General features: G+C 49.1%; 2 protein-coding genes across 37 annotated transcripts; both read left to right on the top strand.

The window, feature by feature from the left end:
• Positions 1 to 7,015: 7,015 nt before the first annotated feature.
• LOC115346152 (titin-like) lies at positions 7,016 to 10,256 on the top strand. 8 transcript variants are annotated; one of them, XM_030025872.1, is made up of 4 exons: positions 7,016 to 7,058; positions 8,431 to 8,926; positions 9,026 to 9,595; positions 9,734 to 10,256. In XM_030025872.1, exons 2-4 carry the CDS (start codon positions 8,597 to 8,599, stop codon positions 9,845 to 9,847), a joined length of 1,014 nt encoding a protein of 337 aa, XP_029881732.1. In that variant the 5' UTR covers positions 7,016 to 7,058; positions 8,431 to 8,596; the 3' UTR covers positions 9,848 to 10,256. The 8 variants fall into 8 exon arrangements, with proteins under 8 accessions (XP_029881732.1, XP_029881733.1, XP_029881730.1 ...); XM_030025873.1 differs by having other exon boundaries at positions 8,431 to 8,941; positions 9,173 to 9,595; XM_030025870.1 differs by having other exon boundaries at positions 8,431 to 8,983; positions 9,017 to 9,319; positions 9,863 to 10,256.
• A 1,863-nt stretch (positions 10,257 to 12,119) lies between these two features.
• On the top strand, positions 12,120 to 20,133 carry LOC115346637 (loricrin-like). Of its 29 annotated transcripts, XM_030026847.1 has the most exons (8): positions 12,120 to 12,168; positions 12,623 to 13,027; positions 13,445 to 14,824; positions 14,933 to 15,148; positions 15,221 to 15,259; positions 19,279 to 19,377; positions 19,483 to 19,656; positions 19,762 to 20,133. In XM_030026847.1, the coding sequence occupies exons 2-8, from the start codon at positions 12,637 to 12,639 to the stop codon at positions 19,971 to 19,973; spliced, it is 2,511 nt and encodes an 836-aa protein (XP_029882707.1). In that variant the 5' UTR covers positions 12,120 to 12,168; positions 12,623 to 12,636; the 3' UTR covers positions 19,974 to 20,133. The 29 variants fall into 29 exon arrangements, with proteins under 29 accessions (XP_029882707.1, XP_029882699.1, XP_029882702.1 ...); XM_030026839.1 differs by having other exon boundaries at positions 13,445 to 13,654; positions 13,763 to 14,824; positions 19,279 to 20,133; XM_030026842.1 differs by having other exon boundaries at positions 13,445 to 14,185; positions 14,294 to 14,824; positions 19,279 to 20,133.
• Positions 20,134 to 21,642: the final 1,509 nt, after the last annotated feature.

Here is a 21,642-nt window from a genome sequence, read left to right as displayed (position 1 = left end):
AAAACAGCCCCCAGATATCGCCGCTCAACATGAACAAATTACACCTAGCATATACCCTCCGTTGCCTTCGTCTACGCCCGGGTCGCCTCAAGAGCACGAAGAGGGGCCGGAGCTCACTTCGCAGCAGTTGCAGTCAGTAATAGAAAAGCTGGCACAGCTGGAGCCTGCTGTGAAGCAAGAAAAACCGCCAGCCGTATCCTTTGATGCACCCCTTTTACCTGCGTGGGGAATTATTCGCGATGCCTTAATTGAGGGAGAAATCATAGCAGCTCCCACAGCGCTTCTGGTTATTGCTGGGGCTGGGGGTGGACCTAATCAATGGGTTCCATTTGATTGGAAAATCATAAAAGAAGCAAAGGTTGCAATTGCTCAGTATGGTTTAAAACCTCCTTTTACGCAGGCAGTTTTGTCCTATACGTTTTCTGGGTCAACCTTAACTCCACATGACTCGCGAATGCTTGCTAAAACCTTGTTGTTGACATGGAAATTTATTTATACTGCCCTGGTGCATTTGCAGCCGGCAGAGAAAATCATATCAATACAACCTGATACTGCTTTTGAGGAGGCAGTTTGTAAGGAGGCCGCTAACGAGCAGGATTCTGATTCCGATAATCATTCTTTTGCATCAGGCAGGGTGGACTCTGAAAAAGAGCCGGATTTATATCCCTCATTACCTCCACCGCTGCTTGCTGCGGCGGTCCCGCCGCTGCCTCCCGCGGCCTCTGCGTGGCCGGGACCGCTGCCGTGCCGCCGCTGCCCGCCCCCCACCCCAATCGCCTGGTACTCCCTCTCCAGGGTTTGCAGAACTTAAAACAGAACCTAACTTTACTACACTACCTGTATCTCCTTTTCCTGCTAATCCCTCTAACTCTATACCTCTGTCTAATCCGTGACGATTCACTTAATGATTTGGGAAAAAATACACATAGCTTGATACAACGCTGTCGAGAAAAGCTCTATAGCGAGGAGATACCATGTTTACTTTTCCTGTTGTATGCACACCTGCCTCAAGTAATGCAAGAACCTCAAGAGTTAGAGTTGTTAGGATCAGTCATCATGAATGCCTGTGTGATGTTTAATTATATCTATAACACCAGTCAAAAGGGTCAGAATGTAAATGCTATTTTGCCTGTATATAGAAATGCTACAGCTTGGTGTAACTATATCTATTCCAGAATATCACGCTCTTTTTTCTATTCCAGCTGCTTTACCTGTGGAGATGTTTTTAATTTGTGGAGATAGAGCGTGGAAGAGGAATTCCATTGAAACTTAACGGGAGGCCACGTAGCCTCGGACGACTTACATTATTAACACCCGATGTCAATATGATTCACAGTAAAAGGCTCACGATAACTGACACAGGGTTAAGTGGATGGCTAGCAAGTTTGGGAATTATGGGATGATTAAAAAAATTTGCTTATGCATGGCTTAGTTATTTTAATTGTAATATTAGCAGTTGTAAAGATTGTACCATGTATCATAAAAATAGTTGCATGTATGAATGCAAAAGCATTTCATGTAACTTGGCTTGCACAAAAAACAAAAAGGGGGAATTATGGGAGATTTCATGGAAAATGGGGAACATTTCTTTGAGCCTGATTATTTAGAGTTAGCATAAGTAGGGCGCAGTTAGCATGAGTGGGCCGGAGTACGTGACAGCTGCAGTATGAAAGGACTTTTGAACCACCAGAAAAACAACGGACATGAGGAACTTGGACAGTGGAGCAATTAATAAACAAGATAACAGAACTGCAGAGGCAAGAAGGAGCTGCAAGAGCTTTATCGCAATTAAGAAAGCTGTCATTTCGGCTTAGAGCATTTAGCTGCAGGATGGGGACTTAGGAGTTGGTTTGTATCTTCATTAAAAATCAGGGTTTCTTTTATTCTTGTGTATTTTATTAGGTATAATGTTGCTTTTACTGTGTTTTAATTAATTGTATTCATAGATCTTTGCAAAGGGCTGAGTTCACAGGCCCACGATGGACTCCCGCTCGATTTGTACGACCATCATCATCTGGAACACCCTAGATGGTGCAACAATGTGAATACCACCTCAGCCAAAAACTAACGTGTAGGTCACCTTGACCAACATAACAGGTCAAGATTCTCTGTGCCTTGCAACCGCATCACAAAGCCCATGAACCAATAGACAGGATGGCTATGACTCATGCAGCGCGCCTGGCCAGCGAGCGCATGCATCATAGGCTCCCCATGTTTCAACCGAGGCGAATTTTGGCACCCGCTGGCCACGTGTGCTGAAATCCGTTCCTCTGCAAATGTATAAATACCGGGACTTTCCAAAGAGCATCAGGTTGGTGTACAGCAAGGCCATCGTTGCCTCTGTGGGGACACCCACGTAAAGCCGGCACCTACCGATTACTGGGCTGAGTTCGCGGATGGTGGTGACTAGATCTGTTAATGCTCTTTTTAAAGAAAAAGGGGGAATTGTTGTGGGAACATATTTAGCTAACGGTCACAAGAGCATTCCAGATGCCTTTAGAAGGCCTTGAACAGAATAAACAAGAAGACAAAAATAAGAAAGATACCAATTAGAAAAACACAGGTGCGCATTCCACGATAAAGAGAACTTGGCACAAACAACCTCAATTCGGCAGTTTATCTTGACCAATTAGACTGAGACAAGTCTCGCATGTTTTAGTTAGTATAACCAATTATGTCTTATGTTTATGCGCGTGTACAGTGTTAATATAACCAATCATTAAGTGTAACTAGGCGCGTGGACAGTGCGTGAATAATGTGTGTAACCAATAGTAAAATAGCTAAACGCATGTACGGATGTAACCAATGTATAAAATGATGTCTGATGCTCTAGTAAAGTGGGCTTCACTTAATCACATTGGTCTGTGTGTGATGTCCTGAGCCTCCGCATTTATGAACCACTGTCCTTCTCAAGGACCACTGACCCCAGTCCCTAAAGGCTCAGCGCAGATGGGACTACAAGGGAGGCATCATGCTCCCATAGCCCTGAGAGTTGCCCAGGGTGTGCCCAGCTCTGTGTCTACCTCACTGGCACAAGTGTCCCACAGTGCCTCGATGTATGTCATATGGGGATGCTGGACATGGCAGGTATTTTGTGCATTAGTCCATTTTATTAAACGTTTTGCCGTATTAACTTACTGAGGGAGAAACTGAAGTCTTAGGAAGAGATGGCTTACATCAAGGAACGGAAGATGATCCTCCACCCCACCAGCCACATTGCCTTTACCTCTCCATCCTTACCCACCAGCCTGCGATGTGCAAAAAGCACAGCTGGAATAGAGAATTAAACAGAAAATAATCTGAGGGCTCCAGAAACTGGCTAAACTTCCAGTGTGCCTTGGTCACACAGACATCCAGCCCATCTGCTACTCATCATCTAGCAGAAGAGTGGCCCTCCTCTACAATCAGGAAGAATGTGAGGATCACACCTCTTTCATAACCCACGCAGAGGATATAATCAGGAGGTATGAAGCAAATGCATCATGAGAGCATGTATGCCTCTGTGGCAATTATACTCCACCCTACTGATACAGCTTTGGTAGCTACAAACTGTGCTTCATAGTGAACAAAAATACTCGGTGCACACAGTGTTCTTTGGGGGCCTCTGCATTAAATCGCTTAAAGAAAAGAGACATCTGACCCCCAAATGCTGGGTATCTCTGCCAATGCAATGTGATTTTCCTTCATTAAGAAGGACTTTATCTGGGGATGAGACATTAGGCTGAGATTTTAAAGCTCTGGTTTAAGTCCCAGTTCTGAGACTTTCCCAAATCACTCTCCCCTGTGCATAAAATGGGGACATAATTCTGCCTTCTCTGATTTCCAGTCTTTGGTACCAAAACTCCCATTTATATGCCTGGGAAAAGGGACCTTCAGTACCAGGAAGGAGCAGTTGGTTGGAAGAAAAACATTCTTGTAATTAACAGGTGAAAGACCTCAGTTAGCTCAGCTGCAACTGAGACTAGCTGTAAAGATAATTTCAGTTAATGTGAGCATTTAGCTTTGCTGTTGAAATGCAGGAATATGGTCTCAAATTCTGGTTTTCTTGCTGTCTCTTAACAGTTTGCAAATACTACTGTTTTGCTGCTTGCAATGAGTCCTTTAACAAAGTGACAGCATGTGCCAGCACCTCCATGTTACTCTGACCTATTCAGCCAAGCTAACAAGCCTGATTTAGAGCAACTAAATCAAGCTTTGTTATGCCTCACTCCCCGGCACATGTACCTAAAATCCCAGGACTCAAGTTTTATGTGCCAGAACATGCTAAACCTCTTACTACTGCATCCTGACTGCCCTTGATCTTAATAGCAAAGATAAACAAGCTGTTCTAGATATGCTAAGTACATACTACAACCACAGCCCTTAATTTGGTTTTCAGAAAAACAGTGAATCCCTTGACATCTGTCTTCCCTGCCCTACTTACCTCTCCGGTCCAGGCATATCACAGAGGGGTTTGCCATTACCTGTGATTGTGTCTTCATCGCATTAGGAGTTTTATGGTGTTAGCTGGCTGTTTCTAGATGTAAACATAGCAGTCATATTGTAGGAAATACTGCACCAAACCTTAGTGAAAGACCAGGCAGGAAGGGGAGGTGATTTTTATTTTATTTAACTTTATTTGGCTCAACACACTTGGATACTCATCCACATGCTGTCAAGCAGCCGGATGTGTACGATTACCTTGTGCGGGACCACTTGGAAGCAACACAAGGGACACCAGGTACTGAGGCTGGGCTCCTCTTGACTGGCAGCAGTGAACAGTGTTTTGGGCAAGCCTTTTATAAAAATCAGTAATTATAAGGGGATATTTTGCCTCAGTCACTTTCCTTGGTTCCTGAGCAAGGTTGCAGCCTGCTGTCCAATTTCATTATTTTACACATTATACAGTTACCGTCTGCCTCCTTGTCAGGATAAAAGAAAAAGAAAACACACTAGTGATATGAATATTCTTCTACCCAGAATATGGCTTTGCAAATTGCATGTTTTTACAAGTATTTGAAAACTCAGGCTGGCTGATAGACTTCCAAAGGTTTTTCTAACAGACAATGGAAATAGCTTTTGGGGCCTCTTACAGGTGAAACCCTGCACCTGTCCCATGAAATCTCTTTCAGATGAGAGCCTTCAACAGAGCACTATGTGCTGGGGAGAGGGTCCCTTGTCCTCTGCCACCAACGGTGATGCCTCCTTCCTCCCAGGAGGGTGGCCATCCAGCAGCAGGGGGTTCAGCGAGGCAGACAGGCACCATTGACAGAGCATCGGAGCATCATCTGAGAGGCACGTGAGCAAAGATGAGATAAGGCTGAGCAGGTCTCGTGCTCCAGGGCAGGAAATGAACATAGGCAAAGCAAGGAAGGAGGCACTTAGCAAGACTACAGGTGGCACAGCTTACGGCTCTCTGTCACAAAGTGTGGCTCTGAAATAATAAAGCAAGCTACAGTTGCCTCAATCAGCTATATCTGAGTGAAAGATCCTTCCAGCACTGCCACTTAAGAGCTTGCCTGGAGCTGGAGGGTTTTACTGGAGGAATTTGCTGCTGCTGTTTGTAATAATTCCAGTTTGGCAGAAGACAGACACGAAAAGTGTGAGGAAACTCTATATCCAGAGTGAATTTCCCTGAAGCCCTTACAGTTAAGGGATGAGGTGCTACAAGAGGAGAATGGCAAAGATGACCCCTTTTATGTCTTAACCCATGAGTAACTGTAGCAAAATACTGTGTGCGGCCTGCAATAAATGATACTCTCTCAGCAAGACAGGCTTTCCCTATTGTTATATGCTCCTGAGAAGTTTAATGAGAGCCTGTTGCATATTTATCTGCCCACTGGCTATAAAACTCCCAGTATTGTCCTGATTTTTTTTCAAAACTGCTCCTTTTCTGTCATGTTCACTCCACCTATGACAATGCAGCCAATGCCCAGAGCATCTGAGCATCTCTCACTGCTATTGTGTATATAACTACCAGTGAACATAGCAATGAAATAGCTTTTGGACTTTGTTTAAAGCTAAAATTATGTAAGCTGGCCATGTCCCCTGGCTATGTCAGGCATAGTCTAAGCAAAAACACTGGGAAGTACCAATGACATTATGACAGTCCACCACCCTGAGGGTGAAGACGGCTCTTCCAATGCCTGCATGGCTGTGGATGACTCCCATGATGTGATGGGATGTGGTGGCCATGCTCTCACAGCACCACCAGCTCACTGCCATAACTGTCAGGGAGGACAACTAGCTCCTCTGCTCTTGTGCTGAGGTCTCTGCAGGCCAGCATGGTTAAAAATAAAAAGGTCACAGTCCTAACCCAGGTGCTCTTACATCACTGCAAGCCTACATGAATACCACTTCACTGTTGCTTTGGCTGTTTGTGTTTCTTTCCTCCATTTCTCTGTAGGTCAAATCCTCCAAGGCTGTAAATCACCTGGAGCCTCCCAGATTTGCATCACTTCAGGCTCTGGCTCTATAGACATGTGTTGTCTTTTGGAGAGCTTAAACTCATTGGACCAGAGTCCCATGTCTGTCCCTACAGCCCCTGGCAATAACGTGGGTGTCATTAGAAACATATAATACACTCCTACAAACCTGCCAGTTACAACATAATATAATGACATGGGAGAGCCATGTCTGGGTGTTCAGAAACATTTTCTAGAATGAGAGATATATTATCTATGTCTATAAAGACAAAAGTTCCTCTTTCCCCCTTCACATTTCCTTTCTAGAATGTTGGACCCCTCTGTAGGGGGGTGTGAAAGTAAATCACTTGTTGTTTCTGAAAAATCTAAGAATATGTCTGCTTTTCCCCATTTCTTCACTTGTACTAGGTGGAGCCATCCAATGATTTTAATATAGCTGAAAACAAAAGAGGTGGTGGAAGGGAGATATCAATCAGAAATGACAAGCCCAAGATTATGCCAAGTAAGTGGGTAGTTGTGGTTGGGTTTGGCTGGTAAATAAATCAATCATTTTTTCTTTCCAAGAGGAGGACTAGACACTATATAAAAGTTCTCACACACCAGGTTTCCTCACTCCATTTGACTTCTTTCCACTGGTTCGTGCCGTGGGACACGGTAAGATATTTTATGCTACTGATGAAAACTAACTCGGCTGATTAGCCTTGGAATGCTAAACTGGAAAAGGTGGGAGTAAATATGGCTTTTGGGTCTCATAGTCCAAAAATTCCTCCTTATTTACAGTCTTTTTTTTTTTTTTTTCCTAATGATTCAGTCTGTGAGTTTACCTAATCATAGAGAAAAGGGGGAGAGCTGGGCCACAGAAAACATGGTCTTTGGAGGCCCTTTGATTTCTCTGGGCCCAACACCATGTGGTACCACTGTATACAGGCAGCTTCTAAATACTCTTGGAATATAAATCTTAAGAAAAAGGGCAGGAAAAAGAGTTTTTGCAAGTACTTGGCAAAGAGTGGGAAACAAAGCAACTGAAATACAAAACGGGAGTCTACTCTCATTTTCCAGCCTTTTATCTAAATTAGAAAGGGTTCTCTTTTGACTACTTTTTTCCTTGAAGGAACCATTTTCTCCTCTGGCATGTTTGGACACCTCAGCCTGCTGACCTGTAAATCCTTTTCATTAGTAGAGCTGTCACTTGCCTGTCGGAGGAATATAAATTACTACTGCCAGCAGACAAGGATATGGGCTGTGGTGGGTGTTAAGTGCCAGAGAAGTGGTCAAACTTCACAGCACCTCTGTAGGTTTCAGCCTTGGGTACAGGCACCCATCAAACCCTTGCAAGTGGTGACCTAGAGCATTCTGCTGAAGCTTTGTGCAGCTGCCTTTTTTTTTTTTTTACATTGCTGATATCTTTTCCACTGGCTGTTCCTCTTTCCTCTAATTTTTAAGAATAAATAAAATGGTCACTGTGCTCTTTCAAAACCAAGATCAAAAAATTTCAAAGTGCAATGAAGTTACTGTTATGCAAATGATGACCCATGGTCTTTATTTCTTGTACAACATGGAATATTAATACCTATCCCCAAGCATTACAGCCCTTTCAAAATTCCCAAACCACATTTGGATAAGGGTAATTCTGGTGTACCATGGCCTTTTGTACCTCTTGCAGTGGCATGCCACTCTAGCAACTTGCTGCAAGAAGGAATTATTAAGGAATGATTACAGTTGCACCTGTTCTAAAAAAAAGACCAGTTATGTATGGATAGAGGAGGTCCTGTAGAAGACCCGATCAAGGGATATGGAATGAGCTGAAAACTTCCCAGGTCCTTTCTGGTAATCATTTTAATTTGTAAATTCCTGAAGTTCACAATACCCTTTTGCATTAGCTATCAGTGCTGGATGGGGGGACAGAAAGGGAACAGAAGACATTTTCATATGTCGGCCTGCCTTTGGAAAGGAATGGGGAGGCACAGTACCACAAACTGCCCTCCCCCTGCATTTGCTAAGGCCTGTTTTTTTCTTTCTCTTGGAGGACTCCCCAACACCTCGGACAATGGGCTCCCATCAGCAGAAGGGCGATGGCCAAGGGATCTCTGAGCAGCCTGGTGGATGCCATGGCAGTGGTGGCGGAGGAGGTTCATGCCACGGTGGCAGTGGAGGAGGATCTCTAGGATACCAGACCCACGGATCATCCTGCCATGGAGGAGGAGGAGGCAGCAGCAGCTGCGGTGGTGGTGGTGCTATTTACCAGACCCACATATCATCGTCCTCCTTTGGAGGAGGAGGAAGCTCAGGTCAACAGAGCCAAGGATCCATCAGTGGCAGCAGCGGAGGTGGAGGAGGTGGTGGTGTGTCAGGCCACCAGGGACAAGGACCCATCTGCATTATTGGAGGAGGAGGAGGTGGTGGTGGTGGAGGTTCAGGCCGCCAAAGTCAAGGTTCCATCTGCATTGGAGGTGGTAGCATGGGAGGAGGAGGTGGAGGTGGTTCAGGCCACCAGGGCCAAGGGCCCATCTGTATTGGTGGAGGTGGAGGAGGAGGAGGTGGTTCCAGCCACCAGGGCCAAGGCCCCATCTGCATTGGAGGTGGCAGCATAGGAGGAGGAGGAGGAGGAGGAGGAGGAGGAGGTGGTGGTGGTGGTTCAGGCCACCAGAGCCAAGGCCCCATCTGCATTGGAGGTGGTAGCATGGGAGGAGGAGGTGGAGGTGGTCCAGGGCACCAAAGCCAAGGTCCCATCTGCATTGGTGGTGGTGGAGGAGGTGATGGTGGAGGAGGTGGAGGTGGGGGTGGTGGTTCAGGCCACCAGGGCCAAGGGCCCATCTGTATTGGTGGAGGTGGAGGAGCAGGTGGTGGTTCAGGTCATCAAAGCCAAGGCCCCATCTGCATTGGAGGTGGTAGCATGGGAGGAGGAGGTGGAGGTGGTCCAGGGCACCAGAGCCAAGGTCCCATCTGCATTGGTGGTGGTGGAGGAGGTGGAGGTGGGGGTGGTGGTTCAGGCCACCAGGGCCAAGGCCCCATCTGCATTGAAGGTGGCAGCACAGGAGGAGGAGGAGGAGGAGGAGGAGGTGGTGGTTCAGGTCATCAAAGCCAAGGCCCCATCTGCATTGGAGGTGGTAGCATGGGAGGAGGAGATAGAGGTGGTTCAGGCCACCAGAGCCAAGGTCCCATCTGTATTGGTGGTGGTGGAGGAGGAGGAGGCAGTTCCAGCCACCAGGGCCAAGGCCCCACCTGTATTGGAGGTGACAGGATAGGAGGAGGAGGAGGTGGTGGTTCAGGTCATCAAAGCCAAGGTCCCATCTGCATTGGAGGTGGTAGCATGGGAGGAGGAGGTGGAGGTGGTTCAGGCCACCAGGGCCAAGGGCCCATCTGTATTGGTGGAGGTGGAGGTGGGGGTGGTGGTTCAGGTCATCAAAGCCAAGGCCCCATCTGCATTGGAGGTGGCAGCATAGGAGGAGGAGGGGGAGGTGGTGGTTCAGGCCACCAGGGTCAAGGATCCATCTGCATCATTGGGGGAGGGGGGTCAGGCCACCAGAGCCAGGGATCATCCTCTTTTGGAGGAGGTGGTGGTGGAGGTGGTTCATCCAGTTCTGGCGGTCTGTCCATTCAACAGCACACCCAGCCAATCTCCTGGCCACCGAAAACTAAACACAAGTAGTACCTGCGGAAGGGACTCTTGGATCAAGAAAGCCCAAGATGCAAACATGCTTCACATTTCTTTCTCTATTAAATTTAAGAATATTTGCATTATTCCTTTCTTCTCCTCATTAGGATTTTTCTTTTCAGCTCTCCAGCTGACCAGAACCTCTGGTGTTTTGTATCAATAACTTCCAGCCGGGGTTATTTCATCTGTCTGTTATCTGCCTCAATTTTCTAGTGCTTGCACAAGACAATAAAACTTGCACTTCTAGAGAGCTTCAGTGTCTGAGTGGTTGGATTTTGCTTTATACAGTAATGTTTGCATTATTTCTATGATTATGTTTTTATTCTGAGCTGATGCTGTTGTAATAAAGCTCCAGAGCACAAGTGCATTGAAAACCAACCCGTAGAAGAGATGCTGGAATCACTAAATATTCTTAGGTCATCTTTTAATGTCTGTTGCTACTCATGGTCCTGACTTTTGCCCATCAGATAAGGTACCACAAAGTTAAACATTGCAGTTTCTCTACCTCATCAAAATGGCATGCAATGCTCAAGGAAATTTTAAATGGGTTAGGAGTGAAAAGATGCAAAAACTCTAGTACAAAGGATTACAAGGTACTATTACAGGTGTGAAGCTGAGGCCCTTGCATGTGCATGGTGCAGGAGCTGTTGGTGCTCACAGCTGCACCAAGCAGCTGTGGAAGAGATATGAGGGGTCTCTCCAATCCTTACTCCAGCTCTGATGCCCTAGTGGAGCCAGCAGCAGGGACAGGACTTCAGAAGGCCCCTTCCAAAGGCTGAGATGCAAAGTCTGGAGCAACTAGGGATCACCTCATTCCCACAGGAACAAAATACAGCTCCAGGTATGAGTCTTCAGAGGGAGTTTCCCTACAGGAAGTGATTTCTTTGATGTGGTATATTCTGGCAATTAGCAGAGAAAGGAAAATAAACCTTCTCTGCCTGAACTATTTTATGTGAGGCAGATGACAGATGCCTGGAAGTGTCCCAGAAGAGACAGGGGTGACCCACACCCATAGCGGGTGAAAGAGCTTCACATTTACTTGTCCCTCTACCCTCTGTCCTCTCCCCCTTCTGGACCCCAGGGATGCAAGCATTCTCAAAACACGTCCAGATGAGCTCCTCCAACCAGTGCTGCTCCTGGAACAGCTGAGTTGCCTGGGTTTTTTATTGTGGCAAGTCACTAGGAACTGCACAAACACTGCCATTGCCTGTACAGTGCTAACAGAAAGCTTAGGGTCCCACTTCAAAGAGGTGGGAGCACTGCTGTTGAACATCCTTGCCCCTTGAAATGGCCCAGGACCAAGAAAGTCAGGAGCCAAGTTTCAGAGGCTCTCAGGCTAACAGCAGGAGCACAGCACGTCCTCAGATCTTGTTGCTTCTTCAGAAACGCCAGAGCCATCTCCCAAACTGGGATGAATTCATCCTTTTGGTTAATATACATCAAGATGCTGATACACAGGGTGGATGCTGGATCTGGTACCCTCTACCTGCAGCACTTCAACTCCTTTCTAAAATAGGCATCACTCCTCCTCCCAGAGGCAGTGTAAAGCCTGCCTGACCTCTGTACTGTCCATAGTGGTGCACTCAAACAAAAATCATGATCAACACTTCACTGGTGTAGTGGGGAAGTCCAAGCATGTGAGATCCCTTTGCTGCCCCAGAAACAGCAGTCCTATGCAGTGCAGCCTTCTCTGTTCCCCTGGGCATCTCCATAGTCCATAACACACAATAAACATGAGTATCTACAGCCCCTTCTGCTGTCAGTCACCACCCCAGCAACATCTCACAGCTTGAGTGGAGGGTGCTAGTTGGAGTCCCACAATCCTACCTTGAAAGTCAACCACGGGAGCTGAGCTCGCATGTGATACCTGCAGCCAAACTGCAGGTAGCCTAGGAAGTGATGCACTAGAGAGGCATTGATCTGATTCAATGAGTCAGGACAAGTGGGCTGAAGGAGGACAGTTTGTTTAGTAAATAAACCTATCACCATTCCTTTGGATGCCTCACTTCCCACTTTGGAAAACTAGAAATGGTATAAAAGTTGCTGGATCTCAAAGTGCTTCATTCGCTCAGCTTTGCTCTGTGGTACACGTTGTCAGAGCCGAGAAAGGTAAGTCCCTTTCTGCCAAAGGGAGCGATTCTTCTAATTTCATGCTTGCAAAACATAAATGCTTTGGTAAAGTACATCTAGATGGGTGGTGGCTTGAAGGGCAGGAAGGTTGCATTGATGAATTTAAATCTCCTGTGCATGTCAGCAGAAGCAGGGTCATCCTGTGCTACTGAAAGTCATCTCTTTCATCAGTGTAGAGGTGGAGATGGAACAGCTATGGGATAAAAGACTTTAAATGATGGGTTGATTTACTTCAGCAATCTGGTAATCTCCTGTTAGCAAAAGGTATAAATTCTGGCTGGAATCTATGGAGCACAAAGTTTTCAGAAGGAAGCTCCTTGGTTCTGGAGACTGTCTGTTATGTCATTGGGCTGTATGTGGCTCCTTCTGGCTGGGGCAAATTCTCATGCCAACAGAAGCAGCTCATGAATAAAAAGCATGCTCCTTCTTGCAGGGTCACTCTCAAAGATGTGCTCCAGACAGACCTCCGGAGGCTGCCATGAAACGTCCTCCCAGTCCGGCGGGTGCCACAGCGGGGGCTCCTGCTGCCACAGGGGCAGCTCCTCCAGCTACCAGGCACAGGGCTCCTCCTGCTGTGGGAGCTCAGGCTTGGGCAGCTACGGCGGCGGCGGCGGCGGGGGCTCTGGCAAGATCATTGTCAGCTCTGGCGGTCGAGGAGGTGGATCCTACTGCAGTGGGGGCTCCTCAGGCTACGGCATGGGAGGAGGATACAGCAGTGGCGGTGGGGGATCAGGCCAGAAGATCCCTATTAGCTCAGGCAGTGGAGAAGGTGGCTCGTCTGGATGCTGCAGTGGGGGATCCAGTGGTGGGTCTTCAGGATCAAAGATCATCATTGGAGGTGGAGGTTATTCTGGATGCTGCAGTGGGGGACCCTCAGGCTACAGCATGGGAGGAGGATCCAGTGGTGGGTCTTCAGGATCAAAGAGCATCATTGGAGGTGGCGGTAGTGGGGGATCCTCCGGATACTGCAGTGGAGGTTCCAGCTATGGCATGGGAGGAGGATCCAGTGGTGGGTCTTCAGGATCAAAGAGCATCATTGGAGGTGGCGGTAGTGGGGGATCCTCCGGATACTGCAGTGGAGGATCCAGCTATGGCATGGGAGGAGGATCCAGTGGTGGGTCTTCAGGATCAAAGAGCATCATTGGAGGTGGCGGTAGTGGAGGTACCTCTGGATGCTGCAGTGGAGGATCCTCAGGCTATGGCATGGGAGGAGGATCCAGTGGTGGGTCTTCAGGATCAAAGAGCATCATTGGAGGTGGAGGTAGTGGGGGATCCTCTGGATGCTGCAGTGGAGGATCCAGCTATGGCATGGGAGGAGGATCCAGTGGTGGGTCTTCAGGATCAAAGAGCATAATTGGAGGTGGAGGTAGTGGGGGATCCTCAGGATACTGCAGTGGAGGATCCAGCTATGGCATGGGAGGAGGATCCAGTGGTGGGTCTTCAGGATCAAAGAGCATCATTGGAGGTGGCGGTAGTGGAGGTTATTCTGGATCCTGCAGTGGGGGACCCTCAGGCTATGGCATGGGAGGAGGATCCAGTGGTGGGTCTTCAGGATCAAAGAGCATCATTGGAGGTGGAGGTAGTGGGGGATCCTCCGGATGCTGCAGTGGAGGATCCAGCTATGGCATGGGAGGAGGATCCAGTGGTGGGTCTTCAGGATCAAAGAGCATCATTGGAGGTGGCAGTAGTGGAGGTTATTCTGGATCCTGCAGTGGGGGACCCTCAGGCTATGGCATGGGAGGAGGATCCAGTGGTGGGTCTTCAGGATCAAAGAGCATAATTGGAGGTGGAGGTAGTGGGGGATCCTCTGGATGCTGCAGTGGAGGATCCAGCTATGGCATGGGAGGAGGATCCAGTGGTGGGTCTTCAGGATCAAAGAGCATAATTGGAGGTGGAGGTAGCAGGGGATCCTCCGGATACTGCAGTGGAGGATCCAGCTATGGCATGGGAGGAGGATCCAGTGGTGGGTCTTCAGGATCAAAGAGCATCATTGGAGGTGGCGGTAGTGGAGGTTATTCTGGATCCTGCAGTGGGGGACCCTCAGGCTATGGCATGGGAGGAGGATCCAGTGGTGGGTCTTCAGGATCAAAGAGCATAATCGGAGGTGGAGGTAGTGGGGGATCCTCTGGATGCTGCAGTGGAGGATCCAGCTATGGCATGGGAGGAGGATCCAGTGGTGGGTCTTCAGGATCAAAGAGCATCATTGGAGGTGGCGGTAGTGGAGGTTATTCTGGATCCTGCAGTGGGGGACCCTCAGGCTATGGCATGGGAGGAGGATCCAGTGGTGGGTCTTCAGGATCAAAGAGCATAATCGGAGGTGGAGGTAGTGGGGGATCCTCTGGATGCTGCAGTGGAGGATCCAGCTATGGCATGGGAGGAGGATCCAGTGGTGGGTCTTCAGGATCAAAGAGCATCATTGGAGGTGGCGGTAGTGGAGGTTATTCTGGATCCTGCAGTGGGGGACCCTCAGGCTATGGCATGGGAGGAGGATCCAGTGGTGGGTCTTCAGGATCAAAGAGCATAATCGGAGGTGGAGGTAGTGGGGGATCCTCTGGATGCTGCAGTGGAGGATCCAGCTATGGCATGGGAGGAGGATCCAGTGGTGGGTCTTCAGGATCAAAGAGCATCATTGGAGGTGGCGGTAGTGGAGGTTATTCTGGATCCTGCAGTGGGGGACCCTCAGGCTATGGCATGGAAGGAGGATCCAGTGGTGGGTCTTCAGGATCAAAGAGCATAATCGGAGGTGGAGGTAGTGGGGGATCCTCTGGATGCTGCAGTGGAGGATCCAGCTATGGCATGGGAGGAGGATCCAGTGGTGGGTCTTCAGGATCAAAGAGCATAATCGGAGGTGGAGGTAGTGGGGGATCCTCTGGATGCTGCAGTGGAGGATCCAGCTATGGCATGGGAGGAGGATCCAGTGGTGGGTCTTCAGGATCAAAGAGCATAACTGGAGGTGGAGGTGCCTCTGGATGCTGCAGTGGGGGATCCAGTGGTGGGTCTTCAGGAGGCAAGATCATCGTTGGAGGTGAAGGTAGTGGGGGATCCTCCGGATGCTGCAGTGGAGGATCCAGTGGTGGCAGTGGTGATTCCTCGGGCCACGCAATCATCATCAGCTCTGGAGGTGGCAGTGGGTGGTCCTGCCAGTCCACACAGCAGAAATGCCCCATTGTCATTCCCAACATCAAGTCCCATCAGACCAAGCAGGCCTGCCACTGGCCCCCCAGCCACCAGAAGTAACAGCACTAGGCATCCCCAGTTCTGAGCAAGAACAGCCCTGCCTCTGTCTTCCAAGTTTTTCTGTTTCGTCCCAGCATGTCCTTTTCCCTTGTCTTCCCCTGATGCCACATTCATGTGCCGTGAACTCCTAGATGGCTCTTCTCACCCATCAATATGAAGGGAAATAAATATTACTGTGTACAGAAAGAACTGTTTTTGCAAGGCTGCTTTTATCCTTTGTCAGTCCCATGTTTACTTTCAAAAAGTGAATAATACAGCAAATACATTCAGCTGTGAAATCTTCTTCAGCCTGCAGTGCTGGAGCAGACATTTATTAACAGATCTTCTTGAGAGAAACCTTATTGCTTAAGCAGATAATCATTGTCCCTCTTGCAAATAATGTCACGAAGGCAGCAACTTTAACCTGAGAAATAGCTCCACCTCAGTTTTCCCTTCCTAGAGAAGGAAGCAGACCACAAGCTCAGGGTTTCACTGCAAGGATTTCCAGTGCAGACAGCAGCATCCTTTGGAAATACAGTTGGGTTTTTCGTACTTCGTTTCCCTACATTTATCACAAGAAAACCATTAATTATGCCAGGAAACATTCAGTAGCATTTGTACTAAAGTCAGCAGCAAATCCTCTTCAGGCCAGGCGTGGTTAGTCTTGCATTCAGTAAATTTTAAGCCAAGAGGCTTTTTTGTCCATCTCACACACACAGCTGGTAGGCTGGAAACAAAATTGGGAATAAAAGGGATCATCAACCATGCAAATGCTTGACGGATCATGACTGACCGACTTCTGCCTTTTGCAGAAAAATTGGAGAGTTCTTACACCAGCAGTATCTTCATCATGTCCCATGTTATCAACGTTAGCACTGCTGTGCATGAAGGAAGCTGCTGGGAAAAAGGACTGTAGGATCTGGCCAAGGTTTTTCTCCCTCTCATAACAATGCACACCAAGGCACCATCCATTGGGGTGTTTGCAGTGATGAGACTAAAAGATAACATTACCTGCCAGCCCATCCTGAGGGTGACTGGACTGCAGGGCAGAAAATGACCCAGACAGAGCATCAGAAATGGGCAGCATGGCCCAAATCTGGGGCAGCCTCCACCATGAAGCTGTTTGCATCTACCCTTGCCTTCAACATAGATATTAAAGCTGCTTTTTAACTTTGGGGTGTTGTGGCAATGCCGATGCCTCCAGCAGCTGTGGTTCCAGCCATGCTCTTCCTCCACATTGGCAAGTACCACACATCTACATGTGGTACAGGTTCAGTGTTTCTAGTCCCTGCAGGGTCCAGCCTTGTGGTCTCCACACACCAGCACTTGCAGGAGCAACTCTCACCACTCCTGCCAAAAGCCTTCACAGACTTCCCTCGCACCCTGGGTGCTGCAAATGAGCTGCAAATCCGAGGTGTCCCTTGGTGCAAGTCCCTACAAGTTAAAGGCACAGAAGGGATCAAGGTGTTGCGATGCTCGGTAGCACAACACCCACACTTGATGGGTGAGAGCCAGAATTGCAGTGAGACCTTAGATTTCCCTTTGGTGATGAGAGTGGAGCTTAGGCCACTGGAGGGAGTCCAAAGCAAAATTAAGGAAGCCCCCTGCACCCACGTTCCTGGTGCTGATAGTCCTGTCCCCATACGAATGGAGTTGCATGCATGCTCAAGATTGTGTTCATTGTGACAGGGCTGGGCAGCCTGCTGCTGCTGTCATGCATCCTCTCAGCTAAAACCCCCCAATTATGCTTTCCTCTACTCAATCTCCCATGAGGGTGGATGCTGTTGTCAGCCTCCAAGCGTGCGTGACACAGTAACAGGATGAAGCTGCTGCAAAACACAGCAGCCACTGCTGGGATAACTGTGCTGACAAACTGTCATTCTCCAGCAAGCAAAATACCCAGATGCCTCCCCAGCCTCAGGTGTGGGTGGGCTGGCCAGTGAAGCAGAGCACCCACAGAAAATGTGTCCTGCTGAGACAGAGGAAATCTTTAATGTCCTAGAGTTCAAGGGTAGGGTCTTGATGCTCTTCAAATGCACCTTTGCAAGCAGAAAGATTTCAAGACTTCCCCCACTCTAGCTTGGTTATTGGGACCCCAGGAAGCTGCAGCTGAGCACAGACCTCTCTGCTCAGTCCAACAGCAGCGTCCACCTTGAGCTCCCAAAAGGGTGAGGGGAAATGGCCCCCACGTCTCTGCCATCCTCACAGGGCCCTCTGAAATGGATCTGGGATAAGGTGCTCTAAGGCGGTGCACTGTCCCATCAGAGGTGGAACACTGTCCTGTTGAGCACATGGTTGCGCTTCCCAGCAGGCTGGATGTACTCCCACTCCCCATCCAGCTCCCCATCTCACCAGTCCATGAGGAAGCCCTCTTGCTCCAAAACTCCCTGTGACTCTGCTCCAACACATCCTTTACCTTTGTCCTTCCATCACACTGTAGCCCTAAGTTACTCCAGCCTTCATCCCTCAGCATCTGTTCCATCTCCACTCTCTGCTGAGTACCTGAGAAGCTGCAGCCTAGCAGAAATGCATTAGGGAGCCCCCAGGGTAGACCCCTAGAAGCCATTTGCCTCCGATGTTTCAGAGCAAGACTCGTGGAAGTGAATCATTAAGTAGAATTAGCAACTGCAATGCAGAACATAATTGATACATCTCCTTCGTATCACCTATGTGCTGCTAGTGAGTCAAAAAAGGAGGTAGCTAAACACAGGCTCAGTAAATAAACCTATCAGCATTCCTTAGGGCGTCTCACTTCCCTTAAGAGCACAGTGCATACAATATAAAAGCTTACCTATCCCAAGGCTCCTCATTCATCTGCCACCAAGCCTTGCATACGTTTCCAGTTGCACAGAAGGTAAGCCCATTGATATGGAAACTTTTTGAACCCCTGTGCGGAGAGGTCACTCCACCAGTTGGTCTTTGAGCATGCTTTGAATGACGGAACCATGCCAGCTCAACGTTGGACAGGTTTCACCGAAAACCAATTTGGTGTACCAACAGAACTGCCTTCTTTACAAAAGGGAGTTGTAGCTGATATTCTGAGGGCACACAAATATGGCTGAATTTTCAGCTGCTGTGAGTTTTAGCAGTCTATACGTCCAGAAGGACCTACAGTAGGACTAAAGTTTTTAGACTGCCAGCTTGGAGCATGTCAAAGCATGTGTGCAAATCTCTGGAAGTACTGTCAATCTTCCTGCACGCAGAATTTTTCTGTAACTGTTGTGATCTGCAGAGCAGTCCCTGGGTGCTTTTCATTGCAGGTCTTCCCTGCAATCTAACAAGAGTGAGTTCATGAAGATGCCATTCTTGTAGGACTGCAGAAGATGGGGCAGATGGGGTACTTCCTGGGTACTGCTCTATTTTTGATTTTTTGGGAAGGTTCAGCAGCATCACCAAAGGGCTCCTTTCCGACAGCACTGTTTCTTGCAGGGTCACTCTCAAAGATGTGCTCCAGACAGACCTCCGGAGGCTGCCATGAAACGTCCTCCCAGTCCGGCGGGTGCCACAGCGGGGGCTCCTGCTGCCACAGGGGCAGCTCCTCCAGCTACCAGGCACAGGGCTCCTCCTGCTGTGGGAGCTCAGGCTTGGGCAGCTACGGCGGCGGCGGCGGCGGGGGCTCTGGCAAGATCATTGTCAGCTCTGGCGGTCGAGGAGGTGGATCCTACTGCAGTGGGGGCTCCTCAGGCTACGGCATGGGAGGAGAATACAGCAGTGGCGGTGGGGGATCAGGCCAGAAGATCCCTATTAGCTCAGGCAGTGGAGAAGGTGGCTCGTCTGGATGCTGCAGTGGGGGATCCAGTGGTGGGTCTTCAGGATCAAAGAGCATCATTGGAGGTGGAGGTTATTCTGGATGCTGCAGTGGGGGACCCTCAGGCTACAGCATGGGAGGAGGATCCAGTGGTGGGTCTTCAGGATCAAAGAGCATCATTGGAGGTGGCGGTAGTGGGGGATCCTCCGGATACTGCAGTGGAGGTTCCAGCTATGGCATGGGAGGAGGATCCAGTGGTGGGTCTTCAGGATCGAAGAGCATCATTGGAGGTGGAAGTAGTGGAGGTACCTCTGGATGCTGCAGTGGAGGATCCTCAGGCTATGGCATGGGAGGAGGATCCAGTGGTGGGTCTTCAGGATCAAAGAGCATCATTGGAGGTGGAGGTAGTGGGGGATCCTCTGGATGCTGCAGTGGAGGATCCAGCTATGGCATGGGAGGAGGATCCAGTGGTGGGTCTTCAGGATCAAAGAGCATAACTGGAGGTGGAGGTAGTGGAGGTGCCTCTGGATGCTGCAGTGGAGGATCCAGCTATGGCATGGGAGGAGGATCCAGTGGTGGGTCTTCAGGATCAAAGAGCATAATTGGAGGTGGAGGTAGTGGGGGATCCTCCGGATGCTGCAGTGGAGGATCCAGCTATGGCAGTGGTGATTCCTCGGGCCACGCAATCATCATCAGCTCTGGAGGTGGCAGTGGGTGGTCCTGCCAGTCCACACAGCAGAAATGCCCCATTGTCATTCCCAACATCGAGTCCCATCAGACCAAGCAGGCCTGCCACTGGCCCCCCAGCCACCAGAAGTAACAGCCACAGGCAGACTTGGCACTCAGCAAGAACAGCCCTGCCTCTGCCATGTCACCTTTTTCCTTCCAGACCTGGCTCTGTTTGCTTGTTTCTTCCCAGCATGTCTTCCTCTCTTCCCTTGATGATACAGCCCAGTGCTGAGAACTCCAGGGATCCAGAACAGTCTTGTGCCCTGCTGCTGGTGTTGGGATGCCTTTGATAAGGCTCTACTGCTTTTCCAAAGAGCACTTTTTATATCTAATAAATGTCATAATATCTCAAAGCTTCCTTTTGGGGGGAGTGGTTTTTTTCTTCTATTCTCAACCAGCATCTTATAATCTTGGAAACTAGAAGTCTATCTGATGAGACATTTCACTCCTCTCTGTAAATAAGATGATGGGTTTAATAGTGCATTGCTGTAGATTCAGCTCTAAAGCCACCCAGTTTATAGCCCCGGAGAGTTTGCACCTTCATTTTCCCCCTGGGCTCCGTGATAGAGTAATAGCACAGCCTAAAACATCAAGCAACCACAGCACCCAACATCCCTTTGGTGGCTGTGCATGGTGCAGCCATCCCAGCTCATGGCTCTAAGTCCTCTGAAGCACCAGCACCCAATGACCATGTCTGTGGAGCAATGAAGTGTTGCTGGGAGAAATGACCTAGCCATCAGGCTCAGTCCTTAAGAGCACGGACTGGGGCCAACCCTCAATAGCAGCTGTTGCTGCCCATGTTGGCCAATAACACCATGCCAATGTCCCCAACCCTGCCATTCTCCCCTTTCCCTCCCAGTTTTGCAGACTTCAGAGCATCTCTACCCAGAGGGTAAGCCTGACACACTGAGTCAGCCAAATCAGCCCTGGGCCAGACAGAAGGAAATAAAACCAGCAGCAAGACCCTCAGGCAGCTCAACATACTCCAAATCATGCCTCCAGGCCTTAAATCCCTCCTTGCCCAAGCTTTTGAAATCTGCTTTGAAATGCCAAGGGCACCACCACCACCCTTGTGCACTGCTTTCTGTCCAGTAAACGTGGCCTAGATGTGGCCTTTTGCCAAAGCTGGGACTCACTGTCCCCACGGCAAAATTGCTCAGAGCTGAACAGACCTAGTCCCACCTACAAGAGCCGTGCACAGCAGGCTGCAGTGCGGACATCATGCCGGGTGGCACTACCAGTGTGACCACACCACATATCCCCTGCAGACCTCCAGATCAGTCTCCCTGGAGTCCCTGGTGCTTGGTGCTCTTTCCAAGCCAGAGAAAGGACACAGCATATGAAAATGCAGAAGACAGGCATTTGGAGGCATAATCCTTCATTAGAGGAGTAATCCAGCCACAGTGGCTTTAAGTGTTAGGACATTCACACCTCCACAATTCTCTCCAGGGCCCCTAAGCTTTCTCAGAGCATGTCTAGCACCCTTGCAAAATTCCCGAGACAGGCACTTCACTTTTGATGAGCTTCTGGTTCGGATGCAGATGCCTTCCTCAGAAAATCTCTCACTGAAGCCACCAGTGAGATGCTGGAGGGATCAATGTGCTGTGTGGCCTCCAGATGCTCTCTGAGCATTTGCCTTCCCCTCTCCTGGGTACCATGGATCACACCCACCCTTACAGCGATGCCCCAAGCCACAAGTGCTGCCACACTGCTGAACCACAGCCTCCCTGCCCCTTCCCTCAGCAGGACCCAGTCACCAC

Source organism: Aquila chrysaetos, chromosome 9 (genome assembly GCF_900496995.4).
Source record: "Aquila chrysaetos chrysaetos chromosome 9, bAquChr1.4, whole genome shotgun sequence".
Classification (NCBI taxonomy): domain Eukaryota; kingdom Metazoa; phylum Chordata; class Aves; order Accipitriformes; family Accipitridae; genus Aquila; species Aquila chrysaetos.
This window is presented reverse-complemented; position numbering and strand designations above follow the sequence as displayed.

Excerpts from the sequence above, each read along its gene's own strand:
- LOC115346152 (XM_030025869.1), top strand. The coding sequence starts at position 8,597 with ATGGAGGAGGAGGAGGCAGCAGCAGCTGCGGTGGTGGTGGTGCTATTT. Across the intron at positions 8,984-9,016 it reads AGGCCCCATCTGCATTGGAG|GAGGAGGAGGTGGTGGTGGT; the intron begins GTGGCAGCATAG and ends GAGGAGGAGGAG. Across the intron at positions 9,596-9,733 it reads TGGTGGTGGAGGAGGAGGAG|GTGGTTCAGGCCACCAGGGC; the intron begins GCAGTTCCAGCC and ends GAGGAGGTGGAG.
- LOC115346637 (XM_030026831.1), top strand. The coding sequence starts at position 12,637 with ATGTGCTCCAGACAGACCTCCGGAGGCTGCCATGAAACGTCCTCCCAG. Across the intron at positions 14,825-14,932 it reads ATCAAAGAGCATCATTGGAG|GTGGAGGTAGTGGGGGATCC; the intron begins GTGGCGGTAGTG and ends GCATAATCGGAG. Across the intron at positions 15,149-15,220 it reads GAGCATAACTGGAGGTGGAG|GTAGTGGGGGATCCTCCGGA; the intron begins GTGCCTCTGGAT and ends TTGGAGGTGAAG.